The following is a 19,776-nucleotide window of genomic DNA, read 5'->3' on the forward strand; positions in this document are numbered from 1 at the left end:
TGTGTGTGTGTGTGTGTGTGTGTGTGTGTGTGTGTGTGTGTGTGTGTCTTTCCCCACCGATGTGTGTGTGTGTGTATGAGTGTGTGTGTGTGTGTGTCTTTCCCCACCGATGTGTGTGTGTGTGTGTGTGTGTGTGTGTGTGTCTTTCCCCACCGATCTGTGCCTCACTTGAATAACGCTATACATTACTTACTATGTCTCACCTCCACCCCCCGAATTGTCAAGGGGAAAATGAATTATTATTCTGGATCAGAATCATGTCTCGTCAACTAGGAAAGATCTACAGCCAAGAAATGACCTCGAAAGTAGCTTTTCCTTCCCTCAAATGCATGCCTATGTCAACTAAGGTGGGCATTTTCCAAAGGGTGGGAAATGCGGGTACAGTGCAATGGAATTTCATAATAGTGAGTCACAGCGAGAACATTTTTTCCTTTTCAGTTTCCTATTAATCTTTCTCACAAGTTTAATGAGAAAGTCTCCACTTGGAACCAGCATGTCTTACTACTTCTGTAACATTTGCTGATCTCTGTTTTTAATAGACAGAGAGAGAGTGCAGGCCTCAAGCTCAGGGCCTAGGCACACAGCAACTGGAATTATATCATCGTGTTTTGTTTTCATGGAATTTATTATTCTGGTTGCTTTCTAATGACAGCAAGAGAATATTGTGTTTTAAATGGAAGTGATATGAAGTTTCCTTTTAAAATAAGTTTAAGGTAAAAAGTTACTTTAAATACAAATAGGACCAGTGGTCTGCAGATATGGCAAGAACTGTGCCGACAACACGTCAACGACGAAGCTTTGGCAATACTAGTTAAGAAGACGCCTTCTAGAACAGGGGTTCTCCACCCTGGCTGCACATTACAGTCAAGTGTGGAGCTTTTAGGCATTTCAGCCAGGGCCCCACTGGCGAAAATTTTGTTTTCCTTGGAGTGGGATGGGGCTCAGACATCAGGATATTTTAGGAGTTTGAGTGATTTTAACGAGACCATTACACTACCTCCTGGGTGTTTGAAGATCTGTAACACTTAGTAGAGCAAACTGTACCAAACGACCCCCGAACCCTCAGCTTCTAGGCATTCTGTCCACTGGGGTCTCGTCATAGAAAAGTCATCAATACAGAAGTGAGTAACCAAGGCCCTGATTTTGTGGCAACTACCGGCAAGGTTAATGACATCAGCATAGCATATTCCAAGGACAGAGGTGGCTTTGGACGAAGGTGACTGACCGCCTCTGTTGCCCATTGAATGGCGGTATCTTGAAGATTTTAGAGGACCAACAGGCATGTCTCTACTCATCATCTAGGACAGAGATGACATGTTCCTGCCCCCATTCATTGAGACTATAATTAATGAGCTCTGTATTTGGGGCTGAGGATGCAATAGGGACCCTCACCTGGGAAATCTTTCCTATTACCCCCACCCCTCCTCTGTGTTCCACAGATCAGTGCTTGTTTGATGCCACTTTTCACTCAGTTGTTCTGAAATAGGCTGGTCACTCTCCAAACTTATTTGACCACACACTTTCATTAGTAAAATTTGAGCAAACACCTCAACTAGCACGTATTTATTTGATCAACTCTAGACAGCTGTCACTGTTGAGCGCTGTGTTAATAAACAGGAGGGCTGAATTTATTTCCTGTTTTTTTAGTAAGTCAATAGTTAAAGGCCCTGAGATCATCCTGCCCACCCCGCAGAGGGCTAGCCCTCCATATTGAAAGGCAGAGGGTGTAGACGGTGAACAGTGCCGTCCAGGAAGTGATGGTGTCCAGTGATCGGTGAGCCCCGGAGTCCCACACCCTGCCTGGCCTGTTGGGGGGTCTCAGTCATGTCTGAAGAACCAAAGACTCTTACTGACGGACCATTTTTGCCAGGAATCTGATGAACCTAACAGGTGTGTTTCCCAGATTATGACAGGTCTGAAAGGATGTAAATATATTTAAAAACTGTAAAGCCACGGAAAGGAAAGGTATTACTGGGAGTCAAGATGCCTCCTTCCCACAAATCCTGGCTCGTCTCCAGTTGAGAAAAACACTGTGTTCTGGGTTTGGGCTGGAGGAACCACTCATACAGTCAGGCGGAGGGGAGCCACTTGATGGTGCCTGGGTGTGGGGACAGAATTCGTGTTCTGCGTAACTGGGGGCATCTTTTCTCAGGGTGAGGAGCAAAATAACCCTGGATCAAGTATAGGTGGAATATGGAGTGACAGTCTGAGGTGGGTGGTAGAGGGTGGGCTTTTGCTTTAACTTCCCATGCATCAGGGAGCGTGAACATTTGTTCAGCGTGGGAGTATTTCCTCTTAAGGGAAAAAAAAAAAAAAAGCAATAAAGGCTTACTGCACTAAATTCAAACAATAATTGAGAGTGCGGAGTAAAAGTAGAAGATTCCTAACCCCTGTCTGTCCCGGTCTCCCTCAGACCCCACAGAGGAAATCATTCTTCTCAGCTTGGTGAATGTTACTTTTCCAACTAAACAAAGTATAACACACACACACACACACATACACACGTATGTATACGTGGAAAATTAATATGTTGGAACGTAAACACACTGGAATGTGAACAGTGGTTATCTTGGTGTGGCACTGTGCTTTTTGTTTTCTTCTTTCTGCACCTCTCTGTCTTCTAGCGAAGAATTTATTCCAGTGATGCAATAAGAAAAGCAAAATGAAAGAAAAGGGACTATAAAGTGGAAGCAGGAGATAGCGGGGTCAGACATGGAGCTGGAACTAAAACAAAAATAGAAACAAAAGCCAACAGAGCAATCTGCAAAGCTCAGGAGAGCAGCTCTCTGGCCCTGAGTACGTGAACCGTGAGGATCTTGGGCTCTTGTCTCAACTCCTGTACTAGCTGAGTAGCTGTAGCTCTGAGAAGGTTATCTCCCTCGGCGGGACTCAGTTTCCTATCTGCTAAATGTGGAACTGGGATTGCACCAGATCAGTGGTACTCAACGGGGGAGGTTTTTATTAGGTAATATCTGGAGACATTTTTGGCTATCATAACTGGGGAGGTACTACTGGTATCTATGGGGCAGAGCCCAGAGATGCTGCTCAGCACCTTGCCACGCACACGACACCCCCCACCCCCACCACGGAGTATCTGGCCCCAAATGTCAGCGGTGGTGATGTAGAGACACCTGCCCTGGATGGCCTCTGATAGCTCTCCCAAATCTGACCAGCATTCAGTTCTGTGAGTTTGGGCCTGAAGTGTCCTCACGTCCTGTAAAGATAAGTAATTCTCTCATGACCGACCACTATAACCATGGCTCACTCTGCTATACGGAGGAGAAAAGAAATAAACAAGAGGCCCAAAGGCAGGGAACACTCTCCAGCCCTGTGTGGGAGGCTCTGCAGACTGAAGGGCTGTCTCCACAGGGACTCAGGCCCTCCATCGCTCCCATGAAAGAATAGGGCCCTCTCCTGGTGTGAGCTGGCATAACAAACAATGGGCTGATGGCTCGAAAACCACACAAAATTTGAACAAAAACCTGGTGATTGTGGAATAGTTCCCTTATGATTTCTCAGGGTAAAAGATACTAGAGGAAATTCTAGTCATTAGGAACAGAATTTCCTTTAAAAACACAACAGCCTTATAAATAGATACCTAACAAATATGGTCCATTTCAGATTCGATTCAACAAGTATCTATTAAAAGCCTGCCATGACCAGCCCTTTGTGGACACTTGATAAATGACAGACACAGCACTACCACTGTGCACAGTGGGGAGAAAGAGGGCTTTTCAATCAGACGTGTGGAGACAACTTGGAAAGAAATGAAATTGAATTTCTACCTCTCACTCAACACAAACATCAATTGCAGGTGAATAATAGACTTAAAAGGTCTGTTACGCCTGGAAAGGCTGAACTCTAAAACTCTGAGAAGATAACATATCTTCATGACTTAAGAGTAGGGGACACTTGTTTGAACAAGTCACAAGAGCATCAATCATACAGGAAAAAGAAAAGGTAAATACAATAAACCTGAAGAACTTCTGCTCATCAGAAGACATGCCACAGAAATATTTTTGTAATACATGTATCTATAATATATAAATCATGTCTACCAATCAATAAGGAAAAGATAACTCAGTAATAAATAGGCAAAAATACTGAACAACATTTCACAAGAGAGGCTGTCCAAAGGGGAATGCCACATGGAAAGAGGCTCAGCATTATTAGCCATCAGGGAAATCAAAACCAGAGTGAGATATTGCAACATATCCACCAGAACGGCTATGACTGAAAAGACAGACAAATCCAACCGGTCAGGAGTGTGTGAAGAAAAAATACTCTCATGCATTGCTGAACGGGAGTATATACTGGTACAACCACCTCGTATAGCTGTTTGGTAGTATCCACTGAAGCTAAACATATGTCTACACATTGATCCAACCATTCCACTACTAGGTATTGACCCAATAAAAATGAGAGCATACATCCACCAAAAGAAATGTATAAGAACATTCGTAGTATCTTTATTCATAATGGTATCAAGCTGTAAACAATCCAAACATACATCCACAGTAAGATGGATGATTCAACTAGTCTATGTAGTGGGAATACTGCATACGCAGGTGACCCTTGAACACATGGGTTTGAACTGTGTGGGTCCACTTATTCATGGATATTTTTCAATAGTAAATACTGCGGTACTACAAGACCCGTGGCTGGTTGAATCTGCAGATTGGAACCATGGATATGGAACGGCAGATATGGAGGGCCGACTGTAAAGTTACACACAGATTTTCAGCTATGCAGAGGGTAGGTACCTCTAACCCCCATGTTGTTCAAGGGTCAACTGTATTACTGTACGCTTGTTAGACCATCCTTAAAAACACCAAGCAAACAAACAACCCATCCCATAGGGATATACATGTTTTTCTGTACTGCTATTGCACCATGAATTTTTTATAAACACCGAACTTAAAGAAGAAAATATCTTTGTCCAATCAATCTTTTCAATTTATATTCTCTCCATCCACAAATCAATGATACATTAATAATCTGTCAAAAAAAAAAAAGGCAAGCCACAGAGTAAGAGAAGGTATTTGTAGCATATATACTGATATGGAACTCACAACAGGACAGAACCCTGCAAACATTAGACAAAGACAACACGAGTGGGCAAAAGGCTTCTTACTTTGTACTTTTCAGAGTCCTTCCAGTTTTTCTGAAACTATGATATACTACTCATATTTTTTAAATTAATTTTTAGTTCAATGATAATCAATCATGAATTTATTTCCCTTGTAAAAAATTCGACATTCCAGATAAGGCGAAAGTTCCTGTTGACCTCTAATCCTAGCTCCCTCCCTGATACCTAGAGAAAAATGACTGAATTATTTGGGATGATTTTCCTAGATTTTTTTTTCCAATGCAGGGTTATTTTGTGAGCTTTATTTTGTTTATTTTACTTTATGACATCATAATGTACGCCTTGTGTTGGAACTCACTTTTTTTCCACTCAGTATTATGTCTTTCACCATTTTCTATGTTGTATGTGCAAAGCCACTTTCATTGACTGTTACAGTCCTCCAGAGCACAGATGTTCCAGTTTAAATTGCCCTTCCTCTTCCAGCTTCATAAATTAAAAAGCTCCTGCCTCATTCTAATCTTGGAAAGCACTGTCTTAGCTTGGGGATTTCCCCAGATGTCTAAGTAGAAAGCAGAGCGCACAGCTTTGGGGAGCCCTGATTCTCTCTATGTCCCCTCCCCACCCCCATCCCCCCAAGGACTGGGATCAGTACCAGAAACCTTCGCTTTTGTTCTTTCACCTCTGCTGCTGATGTGCTGTGTGACCTCAGGCAAGTTGCGCCCTCTCTGGTTCTCCACTTCCTCACTTATGCATAGAGGGGGTTGGGACACATATACTGTTGGAGTTTCTCTCAGCTCTGAAGGTCTTTGATGTGAGTGTCCTGTTGTCCTCCGCGGTATATGCAACTGACCACCTAGGCAGGGATGCCTGAGACAGAATTTTCCTTTCCTTGTAGCCTCATCCACAGTCTGCCTCTTGGGGTCTATACAGGGGAAGCTAACTGATGCTCCGCATGAAAGGCGGCGCTGACGAGAAACACTAGGAAGTGAGGCCTCAGGGACCCGCCCTCCCCCACCTCCACGTCTCTTGATGCTCCTCTTCCTGTGGCCTTGAGCGTTTTCGCCTATGTATCCTTTTTTTTTTCAGGGTCCGGACGCGCAGGCTCAGCGGCCATGGCTCACGGGCCCAGCCGCTCCGCGGCATGTGGGATCTTCCTGGACCGGGGCACGAACCCATGTCCCCTGCATCGGCAGGCGGGCTCTCAACCACTGCACCACCAGGGAAGCCCTCGCCTATGTATCTTAACCCTGTGACTTCTGACAGCTACGTTGCCATAGCAACCAGGCCCACTGAACCATGTTAAAAACCAGTTAGCGGGAAGAGGAACACTTAGCTGCTTCGAGAGTCCATCTAAAGGGGCACAGAGAGGCTATTACTCCCCACAGAAGAAAAGCAAATCAGGCTGTGTTTCAGAGACCGTCAGGTGGGAAGGGTCTGAGAGAGCAGCTGGTCCACATCCCTGGCTGCAGAGCTCACTCGGTTCGAGGCAGGAATCCTCTTGGACTCTTATTCTAAGATCTTGCTCTTACTGCTTCCTTCCCACCTCTCTCTACCTTTGTTCCACCTCCTTCCGAATTCCTTCCTTCTCCTGCCCTTCACTCACCTTCCAGCTGCTTCTTCTCCCAACAGCCAAAGGGCCTTTAAGAAAGTAAATCAGACCCCCCCACTCTCCATCTCACAGCATCCTAAGGTTTCCCGCGGGGCCCACGCGGCCCAGGACTGAGGCCATCCACCTCTCTCACCTCAGCCCCCACCTGGGCGACATTACCTCTTCACTCCAGCTCACTCCAGGGTTCTCTCCATTTCTGAAAGACCTCAAGCTCCATCCTCTCCAAAAACAACACAGCCTTCCTGGCACCTGTGACTATCTGTCCTGTTTCTCTGTTTATTCTTTCACAGCACGTACCATCTGCATTCACATCTCTGGCTGTTTACTGCTTCAGTCGCCACCCTCTCCAGAAGAAAAATGGTAATAATTTGTCTCTCTCATTCATGGCCATTTACGCACCACTTAGGACTACACCTGGCAACGAGCAGGCTCTCAATACCCTTTTGCTGACTGTGTGCGCAGACAGAGGAAGGCAGGAATGGATGCTGAAAGATGCTCCTGCTGCGTCCTGAGGATCAAGCAACACCCCTCTGCATTACCTTCCACTGCGCCGGCTGTACCAGTCACCCCGCGCCTGGAGGGCTGGGCCCACCTGTGGACGCCTCATGGGACCAGAGCAAAGCGGAGAGCGCTGGGAGTGTGTGGAGAACGCAGCCTCTGTGAATAAGCCATGAGGGCTGGCCCGGTGGAAGAGAGTGCACTGGTTCCGTGTGGTCCCGAGAGGTGGAAGCACAGGGACTCGTGCTTTTGCCCATTACGCTAACTCCGACCAATTATGTGGTTCTTACTGTACTCACTTTACATGCCTTATCTCCTTTCAGCCTTAAACTGAGCTGCAGGGTAGAATCACTGTCTTCCATCACAACAAAAGGAGACAACACTACATGCCCTTCCCTTAGCCTGAAACAGCTGTCTCTAGTTCTCCACCAGGCCAATTCCTGGTCATTTTCCAAGTCATCTCCTCGGAGAAGTCCTCCCTCACCCTCAAGACCACACCAGGTTTCAGGTTCCCAGCAGACCGGACCTGGCACTCATCCCTCGCAGCACTTGCTGTGACAGTAAACACACTGTTTCTGTGTAAACACTTGTTCAGTGCAGGTCTGCCCTCCACCATCCAGGACACGAGGTGGGGCCAGCTACCGCTGCATCCCCCAGTGCAGTGCCCAGACTGTGGCAGCCAGGAGTTAACCATGTGTCTAGGGAGTGAATAGAAAACCCAGGCTCCGAAGGACTGCTGAGGCCCTGCCGCTAGCGGAGGGGGTCTGGGATGGAACCCAGGCCTATCTGACTCCAGGGCCTGCTTCCCCTCAGTGTCCGAATGGTCGGAGTGGTCTGAATGGAATGGAGAGGAGCGTGTGCCTGCCCTGGAAGAGCACAGAACTAAGCTGCAGGGCTCCTGGGCGGGGTGCGCTAGAGGGGCCTCGGGCATCTGTTGAGGCGGCGGGGTGGGGGGTCCCTTCCATCCTCAAGACATGCCAGTCCCTCGGGGTTCAGGACTCACCAGAGCTTGCTCGATAAGCAGGCAGAACAGGATGGCGTTTCCCACCTCCCTCAGACTCTGGAACACGTCGGTTTTGAGCTCTGCGTACTCGATGATGTCCTTCAGCTGGTGGTGGAAGAACTCCAGGATCCCTGGGAGATGCAGGGGGATGGTCGGCTGGAGGTCCGTGCTAATCACTATCTACAGGATCTCACGTAATACTCATAACAATACCATGGACTAGGCACAGTTACCCCCATTTTCAAATGCGGCTCAGAGAGGGTAAGTGGCGCGTCCACACTCACACAGCTAAGTGGCGCAGCTAGGAACGAAAACTAGAGCTTTCGGCCCCAGCCCTTTCCTACTCTGATTCACACTGACCCAGGGCCAGACATCTTGGTATTCAGAAAAAACCCCTGGGGCCAAACTCATAGTCTCCACCTTTCCCCACCCCTCAGGCCCTAAATTCAGTCCACGTGCTTTCACTATTAGGAAAGGAAAGACTTATTTCTCTGCGCAGAGGTGGAGTGGCAAAAACTCCTATTTCCTGACTTACCTTAGAAATGTCACTTTATGCCACACCTGGGGCACCGGCCTCTTTCAAATAGACACATATGGAGGAAGGAATGTAGACGTGCTGAGCTAAGGAAGGCCTTTACAGCTATACCTCGCTATTCATGATTTAACTGTTCTCTCATTTGTGGACCTCTTCCAGCTTCCGGGCAGTGCTGTGAAGCAGGCCCAGTGGGCATCACTTACTTTCACTGATGGAAGATGATACTATTACTCAGGGGGATTAAAAATGGTCCAAGGTGATTCAGTGGCAGAGGTAGGGTGCAAACCCAGTGCTCTGACAGCTTGCTGCCATGTTAGAGAAGCAAATACTTCAAGGTAGAGGCCAGACTCTCCTTCCACAGTGGGATGGGTCTGGACTATTCTCCTATCACCGCACCCGGCCCCTGGTTCCCCTGGTCACCAACCTGGGGAGCCGTACTCATGCCGGGGCAGGCGGCATATCTTGGGCATGACCTCGATCAGTGTTTTCACATATTGGAGAATGGTCCCTTGGAGCTGACAAAAGAAGAGGACAAGATGAGTGAAATAATCCACCACTGCTGCATACGTGTATCTTGGGGCTGAACGCTGGGCTACTGGGGCATATGGAGGTTCTGTTGAGACCCGTGGGTAAGTGTTATGGACTGAATATTTGTATTCCCCCCAAATTCATGTTGAAACCCTAATCCCCAGTGTGATGGTATTTGGAGATGGGGCCTTTGGGAAGTAATTAGGTCATGAGGGTGGAGTCTCCATGATGGGATTAATGCCCTTATAAGAAGAGAGGGGAGAGAGAGACATCTCTCTCGCTCTGCCATGTGAGGACACAGGAGAAGGCAGCTGGCTGTAAAGTAAGAGGAGGGTCCTCACATGTTGCCACTGTGATCTTGGACTTCCAGCCTCCAGAACTGTGGACAATAAACATTTGTGGATGAAGCCAAATGGTATATTTGTCACAGCAGCCCGAGCTGCCTAAGACAGCAGGGCACTGCTCCCTGAGAGGAGAGGCAGGCTCTCTCCCAAAGGTGGGGGGCAGCCTCCTTGCCCTTTGTAAGGAAACATGGGCCTTTGTAAGACAGAAAAGGGAATGCTCTCAGTGTTACCTTGGGCTTATAGACTTCAAGGAGGGCAATTTCTAGGCATGGGGTCCCTTCTGGGGTTGGAGTACTTACATGAGATCCAAACTAAGATCTAAAATGAAATGGGGCCAGGGAGCTATGAAGACTGAGACAATATCTAATTTAAGCATGGAAAATTCATGGCACATTCATCCCTCCCGTGTCCCAGGCAGACATCGTTAATCAATTACCACATCTTCCTTCTTAAATTTAGCTTCACAACCTGGAAAAACCCCTGGTTATACACAGCTGCTACCAGAGGACTGGAGTTAAGAGGTGAATCCTGTTTGCTATTCCTGACATGGATATGCATTAATCTGTTTCTCTTTTGTCATCTCAAAATTTTAAGAAAATTTGTTGAAATGTTTCAGCCTTGCTGCAGCAGTGTCCTGGGGAATTAAATGAAGGTTCAGATGGCCATACTTGGGGTGGACATAGAATGGTGGCAAAGGTCTATGGAATTCCCTCGAGGCCAGTGGAGTATTGGTAGCACCAGTCATCAAGAAATTCCAAGGGGGGGAAGCCTGGTGCTTTATTAGAGATGTCTGCCATGGGCATGGGAGGGAAAATGGCAGCACATGTGTCATGGATTTGTCAAGCTCAAATTAGATAATGCAACACAGGAGATGGGTATGAGCAGTCATTAGTAGGCCTTCAAGTCAAAATCAAGATTGCTGAGTTCACTTAGTAAGTACTGGGAGTGAGCTCAGCGTCAGAAAAGGAGAGGCAAAGCCACAGGTCAGAAGATGCACTGAAATGTTACAGAGTGATAGGTAAGAGGAATCAGGGGATAAGGGCAAAGGATTCCCTGGGTGATTCCTCTAGACAGAGCTGAAGAGCCTGTGACTTGATCTTCCAGACCAGGTAAAAAGTGAAAGCAAGCCTCATTCCTCTCAACCCTAATGGCCTGTCCCAGACCCCCTTCCTTACCAAGCTCTTGACAATCTTCAGCAGTTCCTCCATGACCACAGCAATGCCCTGGTAACCCAGGAGTCTGCAGATGGTCTTGAAATGAGGGGGTCCCACAAAGTTCCTATAGGAGCTGTAGATGTGGCTGTAGGCAATGTTGAGAGGCTGGAAAACAGAGGATGTGGCCAAGTCAGTGGCAGAGAACTGAATGGACATTCTGTGAGTCCTGGCAGGAGGTGTTTCAATCATAGAAAGGATAGAAACTTGATATCCTTGTTCTCTCACTGGGGACCCCTATGAATACATTTTGCAAGCTGCTCATAGAAAATGGTGGTCAGTGACCACAGGATCCAGCAAAGGTCATCAGATGGGGCAGCAGTTCCCTAACAGAAGAGAAGAAAAGGCCTCCAGGTAAATATGTTTTTAATAGGACTCATGCTACCCACAACCGTCCACACACAAACCAGGACTTTCACAATTGAGCTATGGGATGAGGGTGAAACAAATGACTTCCTTTCTCTAGGGGCATTTTCAGTACTAGGAACTGGCTGGAAAGACCATGTGAGAACTCAACAGCTGCTTCAACATTGCCTTCTTTCTACTCTGAGGCGCCTCCACCTATCACAGGGAGGCGTCTTGGGGACCAAGAGGCCTGGGAGGCAGGAGACCCCTGCTGAGTGCATGGGAAAATCACGTCGGCTTTTTGAGCCTCAGTTTCTTCATCTGTGAAATAAGGGGGTTGGATTACAACAGTGGTTCTGTAGCTTTTCGATTAGCAATTAAAACAAAAAAGATGCCACGGAAACAAGTACATGAAACAGACAGAAGCAGAGTTGCTCTGATTGGGTGCTGGTTGGGGGCCACCTTCATTGTCCTCTGGACCCCATGAGACACCATCGCTGAATGAGTGGAATCACTTTAAGATCTTTCTGTCTGAGAATACAGGGCCAAAATAAAGGGCTCTGAATTGGTCTCACCTAGCTGGTGATGCACGAAGGTTATCACTGACTTTGTTTTGAAATGCTGCCACTTACGGAGCACCTCACGCCGGGCTTCGTGACGCCCTCCAAGTGCATTTTCATTTAATCCACACAACCAATGTATGTGATCCGTGATCCACACAATTCTTGGCCCTAATTCACAGATGAGGGAACTGAGGCTCAGGGTGGTAAGTAGCTTGCACAAGATCACACAGTTCACAGGTAACGGAGCCCTGATCTGAACCCAGGTGGCTGTGATTCCAAAGGCCATGTTCTTAACCTCTACCTACAATGGTGAACTTTGGAAGCTGAATTATTACGTAAACCATAACCTTTTTTTTTTTTTTTAAGAAAAAACTTCACTTCTAACCTTAGTTCTGAGTATAGTTTTCCTATCAGGAATTGTAAAAATCTTGTACACAGAACATGCAAATATGGAAAGACCACATCTGATATTCTATTAGCTGAAATTCTCTATAAGCTGGCTAATTAGAAATCCTACATGAATTAAATAGGAACTGTAATGATGCTTTTGGAGTTCTGCAAGATTCTCAACTCTGGAGCCATCAAGGGAAGATTTAATTACGCTCAGTCTAGGTTTTGCATTAAGTACGTTTTACTCTACACGAATTATTCTAAACTTTACGAAACAAGCATCACAATTATAGTACCCTTGAATAATGAGGATACACGAGGAACACAATTAGAGTGCCCACTAACAACAAGAATTCGTGAGGAATCAGGACACCCACTCATCCAGCAGGTTGAATAACAGTTCTCTTGGTAAGCTAATGCCTATATATGGGGAGGCCTGGAATGTGAGAAAGCAGCCTTCTGCACTCAGCACTGGTGTGCTGTCACAGCAAAACTTTGCCTGAGCCTGGGGGAGGAATCCCTTGCAGGTAGTTACTAAAGATTTCTAAAAGGTATGGGGCAGCAGTGGTTTATGTAAGGAGGGAAAATATAACTGATTACAAGCATGATGTTCACTGAGTTGATGGTCAGCAAATCCTGGAGTATATGAATTGTTGAGTTTGATTTAGTCAACCATGGGGCCAGCCCATGTAATTTTCTGTGTATGGAGCCAACCATTTTACTGTCTCTGTAACAGGCCACCCTGCCAAACAGGGCTGGGACCAGGGAGAGGTGAGTGAGGTGGCGTTAGGGCACACGTGGTACAAGGTGCTCACCCTCCCAAGTGAATGCATCTTAGTTCTGGCCCTGTAATCAAAGGCCCACTCTGTAGTCTCCTGTTTCCTCTCCAAGGATGAGGTGGGTATAAAACAAACACCAGATACACCATGGCTTACCTCTGGTCGGGGAAGGAGAGTGACTAGAAAGGGGCATGAGAGAACTTTCTAGATGATGGAAATGCCCTACATGTTGACTGGGTTCTTGACTACACACATGTATACATTTTTCAAAATTCATGAAAGTATATGTACACTTAAGATCTGTGCATGTTATTGACTGAATGGTTGTGTCCCTCCCAAATTCTTATGTTGAAATCTTAACCCGCTATTGTGATGGTATTAGGAGGTGGGAACTTTGGGAGGTAATTAAGTCATGAGGATGGAGTACTCATCAATGGGATTAGTGCCCTTGTAGGAAGACACATGAGAGACCTCTATGTCTCTCTTTTCTCCATCACATGGGATACGATGAGAAGAAGGCTGTCTGCAAACCAGGAAGTAGGCTCTCAACAGACACTGGATCTGCTGGCACCTTGATCCTGGACTTCCCACCCTCTAGAACTGTGAGAGATCATTGCTGTTTAAGCCACCTAGTTACTGTATTCTTGTTATAGCAGCCTGAACTAGGACAGTGCATTTTATTGCTTACGACTATACATCAATAACAAAAGTAAATTAAAAAGCCCACTGGGCTATATCATAGCCTAATTTACTTCCCAACATTTGCTTTCAAAGATAAAAAAACATGATTTGAGTTTCATCCAAAAGAGGGCTGCAGCTTAAGCCTGCGCAGGCATCTAAGAAGGATGACTGGGCTGTGCTCACAGCCCAAGGGGCCCCTCATGGACTCGTTCCCCCAAGAGAGCTGCCTCCTCACTCCCCACCCACACCAGGTGCTGCAGCCTCTCCTCTGAACCCAGTAAAGCTCTGGGCATGTTCAGTCTTCTTTCAAATATCCTGTGAAAGGAACTTTTGAGCAGCAGGGAGCTTTCAATGGATATCCCTGGAGGGGACGAAAAGCAATCAGCTACTTTTTTCCCCCTGTGTGATCCTCTGACTTATTTTCTTGCTTTGTCTGAGTCCAGAGTTATTTACTGGGGTGGGCACACCTGATTTCAAATTCCAGTTCCATCAGTTTACTAGCTAGATGAGCAAATTACTTAAACTCTCTTAGCCTTGGTCTTCCCTAAGTAAAGATAATAATACCAACTCCTGTAGGGTTGTTGGAGGTTTAAATGAGATGACATACATACAGCACTTGGCATGGTGCCTGGCACGCCGGAAGCACCCACTGAAATAACAGCCCTTCATATTCCTTCGTTTTGGTAACTTGGTAAGTAAAGACTATGAAAATACAGCTTCCTGGTCAAATTTCCCCCAGCAGCTTTGGCTACAGTCATGATCCCCTGAATGTGGACAGTACATCTGTGGGGTACAATTTCATACAACACGGCGTATCCTACACAGTGATGTGACAGAGGGCAGAGCTGAGACCAGCTGACGGAACATACCCAAAAATGCAGATTTTGCTCAATATTTAGAACTTTATAAAAATAGGAGCTGTCCAACAACAGACTCTGCTGGGTAAGGACGGAGACACATGACATAGGGGTGTTAGAAGGGAGACCTGCCTGGAACAGAGGGTTGGAATAGATGTGTTATTAACTCCCCTCTGAAGTGCAAGCTCCAGTGTGGTCCTCCGGGCGCTCATCTTTCTTAGCGGTCTTCTTAACCCCCACTCCCACCCAAGGAGTTTCTAATATAAGTCTCCCTTAGCACTTCCTGGCAAGCACAAATAAAAATATATTTGGGTAGGTGGAAACTGTTCAGCAGCTCTCCCCAGTTCTAGGCAGAGAAGAAGAATTGTGGAATTGTTGTATCACACACAGGGCTTAAAAAAAAATCCCCCTTACAGACCCACTCAATGCACATAGGAGGCCTCTTGTTGACATTCCTCCATCAGTCTTGGATTCTGGTCTGGACCATTCAGGCCTCAGTGGATGGCCCAAGGACCAGCATGAAATGAGCAGAATTCAAATCCTCCTTCTAAGTGAGCAAGCTCCCCTTATTCCCAACTCCCCCCACCAAAAACACACCACACCCATGCAGGAGGAAACACATACACATGCTGGAAAGTACATGCACACACACCCACGCAGGGTACCCATCTGACCTGCTGGCTCAATAGGAGGCTGGGCCCTATTGAGAAAATGTGGGAATGTGGGAGCCGGGGCATTTTCTGAGGTTTGGCAAAGAAAAACAGGAATGCGACATGACTTCAGACATTGGACACTTGCTACAAATCTCTTATACTGAACCAATCCTGCTAGCTGACTCAGGCTACAATCAATGTCTGCCTTTCGAAACTAATTATGTACCCTGTTTAGGATGTCTCACTTAAAATCAAGCTTGGTTAAATCGATCCTGCACAAAATAGATACCTTTATGAGATCTCAAGAAATCATCCTGATTCAGGAATTGGAGCATATTATTAATGTGTGACACCGATGCACATTTTTTTAAAGGCGAAACTGTGTGTGTGTGTGTGTGTGTGTGTGTGTGTGTGTGTGTGTGTGTGTTGGGTTTTTTTCCTGGCTGCACCATGAGATGTGTGGGATCTTAGTTCCCTGACCAGGGATTGAACCCATGCCCCTTGCATTGGAAGTGCAGAGTCTTAACCACTGGACACCAGGGAAGTGCTGGTGTGTATGATGAATACCCCTGAGTTCGAATCAAGGCTCCTACTAGGGCAATGTTTAGATACCGATGATGACACTAAACAAAAGACCAAACCCACAATCTCTAAAGACCAAAACATTACTGGGAAGTTATTGGTAAAATTTAAGGAATGATTTGTGCCACAAGCTATATCACTTGCAAGGCTGTTTTATGATAGACTCTCTACAAGTTAATTACTTAGAGATATTTTTAAAGTTTCCACTCATATACTAATTTCAGTTACTAGACCAGTTGCTAAAGGCTTTTTACATTTAATATTAACCCTAAGTGACAGAGCTCTTAGGCAGGGGTACTTGGACTCCAAACTCCGGAAGAGGAAACACTTGCTGACTGAATTTCTCCAAAGGTAGTTGATGTTTTCACTGCTTCTGCTGGCTACCTTCGGGTGGCTGGGTGTTTCCTCTAAGGTCTTTTAATTCCTTGCCTGTTCCTATCACCCTGGAACCCACCAAATTGCGAAGTCCTGCCTCTAGCTCTCTGACAAGTCAACCACAAGGCAAAGAGCTGCTGCTGCCCACCTATGACTGAAGGTCGACCCAGCAGCACGGCAGTGCATGAAGGAGGCTGGCTAGGAGCTTGGGCTCTGGACCGACAGACCTCAGCGTAGGGCCCTGCTCTGCCACAGCCTAGCTTTGTGATACTGGTCAAGTTACTTAATCCCTCTGAGCCTCAGTTTCTCCCTTTGTACAATGGTGGTAAGACGGCCTACCTCAAAGAGCTCCCCATGGGTAAAATGAGAAAACACATTTTCTCGTGCACTGAAATGTTCTCAGTGGTTACTTCTGAGTCACAGGATTTTGACTGCTGTCTTTGAACTTTCTGATACTCTTCATGCACAACGAGCGTGTACATTAAAAAAAAATAAAGCTGTTTTAAGGGGAGAGAAAAGGAAGGAAGCATCATGCAGAGTGCAAACCCTGTCCATTACAGCCTCTGGATGAAGCTATGACCAACTCAGGAAATGGCTCTGACCCACGGACATTTTCTTCTTAATAATAATGGCTACTATTCCTAAGCTCAGCACTACAGAGATGGGCTCGTCTCACTGCTACAACATTATCAGGTGGGTAGTATTGATATTTGCCTTTTACGGAAGAGTTAACCAAGGCCTAGGAAAGTCAGAAAATGTGTCCACAGAGTCAGGATTTGAACCTAGCCTGGGGACTTCAGCCCCTGGGTGCCAATCAGCTTTGGGACCAAGGTATGCTCTCTCACTGTCCCTTCACTGCCACCTTCAGGGAGGGAGCAGGGATCCCGCTCTTGGCTGGTTTCCTCTGGCAATGATTTACTACTGGTGTAAACCAACCAGGGACCACCTGGCCTGACAGCTGAAGAGGCTGCCACTCAGGTGGCTGCAGAAGGGTCCTGCCTGAAGGTGAAGACACTGAGCCTGGCTGGGGTGCGATCTCCTGAGCCAAGTGTCCCCAGATGATCCGTCTCATCCACAAGGGCTCACTGGCTTCTCTGGGTGCTGCTGGGGAATGGTGATGGCCCAAAGGAGCAGGACAAGCCCTGGACTTGGAGGCAGGGACCCGGGTTCCACTCCTGGCTCTGCCACTAATCAGTCACCCGGCCTGAGGAAAGACATCCCTTCTCTCCGGATCTGCGAACCAAGAGGACTTCTAGGCCTTACATCCTCCAAGTGTCTCAACTTCTCAAATAAAAGGCTCAGGGTGAAAAATGGCATCCAGGAGCATTAAAAATAAATTCTTGTTTTCAGTGGCAAAGGCTTGAACTCCATCTCGTCACTCCACAGGCCCCCTAGCGCTGGTATTTTTATTCCCCTCAAAATAACCTTTTCAAAAGGCATCTGCAAACTACTGCATTGGCCTTTCTGTGGAGAGGACGCTTTCATGCTCTGCAGGGAGTCGCCATTAGCATGCATTACAGCAGATTCTAGACAGACCTCTGGGAAAACTGAATGCCACGGGAGGGAAGCACAGAGCAAGTGTCTAATTGAGGGACACTGGGCATTCCGAGACCCCACGCCCTCACAGAGACCCTTGGCCCAGGGAGGGTCTGTGACTCACCGGGCAACTCTTTATAACTTTTTGATTATCACTGATGTGAATCAAAAGGAGACCTTCCTGGGTCCACTTGGATACTTTGGCCAAGAACCAAGAAGAAAAAAGATGACTTTTAAAAATGCCTAATTTGTGTTATATGATTCAGGTCTAAATCCATCGGAGCTAGGGCTGCTGTAACAAATTACCACAAACATGGTGGCTTCAAACATTCGAACCTCTCACAGTTCTGGAGGCCTGAAATCAAGGTGCTGGAAGGGCCACGCTCCCTCCAAAGGCTCTAGGAGAGAATCCTTCCTTGCATCTTCCAGCTCCTGCAGGTCTCTGGCAGTCCTTGGCTTATGGCAGCATCACTCCAATCTCTGCTTCTGTCTTCACATGGCTTCTACCCTTTGCATCTCTCTGTGTATGAACCTCCCTCTCCTTTCTCTTATAAAGACACCAGTCATTGGATTTAGGGCTCCCCCTAAATCCAGGATGATAACATTTCCAGATCCTTACCTAATTAAATTCACAAACTCCCTACCTCCAACTAAGGTCACATTCTGAGGTTCTGGGTGGACCTGAATTTGGTGAGGGGTAGGGGTGGGGAATGCTCAGACCAACTCAGTACGAGTGTCCTGGCGGTTCAGCAAGCCTCACATGGGTTCAGGCCTGGCCAGGGGGGTAGCACTCATGTTTTCTACCTGACATCCTGATCTAGCCCAAGCGATCAGCTTTACAGATGATGGAACTGAGGCCCAGAGAATAGAAGTGTCTTGACCAGTGGCATACAACTAGGTAATGCCACAGGAGGCAAGAATAAAGAAAGAAGAGGGTGTAGAGATGGGTAAGGAGGTGCGGTGGCAGTGGGATGGGAGGGGATGAGGATGTAATTACTGTTTTACTTGTGGGAAAACAAGAACGGCAGCTTTGCATTTGCAACCATTGTCCAAAGAAGGTCTAGATGGGGAAAAAAATGATAACTAGCTTATTAGAGACACAATTTAGGAGACTTTGAAGAATTAGTACCACTCTGAGGATCAGTGTGCAGGGGACTGTTTGCCTCTTTTTTCTGGCCCAAGGAATGAGAGCTCCTCTCACTGAGCAAAAGCCTTTCCAGACTGGTCCCTGAAACATCGTGCGTACAGATGCCTGCTGGTTGCCATGGTGAATGATACTGATCTGAAGAAATGAATAATGTGAGCGTTGGGGGCGACAGTGGAATTACTCACACAGTGGTGAGAGAGACATCAAGTAGAGCCCAGAGCAGAGGAGGGAGAAGGCAACATCCTTCAGCTTTGGTCCACTCTGCCTCTGAGGGCTGCGTTCTAACCGGATCCACTGTGAGCATCAGGTAAGGGACACAAATGGCTCTTCTTGGAAATGGAAATGGCTTTTCCTTTCACACTGCTTGGAGGAGGGCCAGGCAATGGTAATACGAACAGCTAAAAATAGGGGGGATTTAAAAACAGAAGCAGTGGAAGAAAAATAAATAATGGGAGACATTTAGTCGTAAAAGCTGTGAATGCTGCATCTTGACAGAAAGCTCTTCAAAATGTCTGCTGTAGAAAACTCAGTCTGCAAAGACAGACAGCACAGATGTGAGGCAAACAGAAGAGATTCATGACAAGAAACAGCATTCCTGATCACTCCTGATGGAAGGGTTTATGAGGGCTATTGCCTCTGTATCGTAAGTAATGAATTAAGCTCTTTTCATTGTGGTCCCTATTTATAGGGGTGTGGCGGGGTGGACGGGTGTGTATGAGAAGGAGACCCATGGAGGGAGCGCAGATACTCAATGTCTTTTGCAAAGACTCTCGCTGGAGGGATCTGAGCACACCTGCCTTGTCCCTTTCATCCCCCATTTTTCTGGGAGAAAATTTCTAGCCAAACGGAAAGGAACTCCCCTTCCTGAGCATTTTAGTTCATTGTCATCCATAGAGAAGAAAAACAAGGCCTGAAAAATCATTCACTGCTGGGCATCTTCCTGCAGCTCACTTCCTCTAGGAGCACGGGCACGAACACAGGTGGTTGGAGGGAAGCAGGGAGGAGAGAAAGCAGCTCGTAATCGCAATCTGTGTGGCTTAATGTCCGATTC

At 46.7% G+C, this 19,776-nt stretch overlaps 1 protein-coding gene across 1 annotated transcript in view; it reads right to left on the reverse strand.

Annotated features, from left to right (window-relative positions):
• Window positions 1-19,776, reverse strand: part of CYFIP2 (cytoplasmic FMR1 interacting protein 2) — a 131,019-nt gene that overhangs the window by 28,166 nt on the left and 83,077 nt on the right. The window contains exons 24-26 of the mRNA XM_027081428.1: window positions 10,782-10,925; window positions 9,159-9,249; window positions 8,200-8,330 (exon numbers count right to left, since the gene is read on the reverse strand). Coding sequence (XP_026937229.1) covers window positions 8,200-8,330; window positions 9,159-9,249; window positions 10,782-10,925 — 366 coding nt within the window. The remainder of the gene's footprint in view (window positions 1-8,199; window positions 8,331-9,158; window positions 9,250-10,781; window positions 10,926-19,776) is intronic.

Source organism: Aethalodelphis obliquidens, unplaced genomic scaffold, assembly GCF_003676395.1.
Source record: "Aethalodelphis obliquidens isolate GAN/ISIS:26980383/991018 unplaced genomic scaffold, ASM367639v1 scaffold45, whole genome shotgun sequence".
NCBI classification, from domain to species: Eukaryota; Metazoa; Chordata; class Mammalia; order Artiodactyla; family Delphinidae; genus Aethalodelphis; species Aethalodelphis obliquidens.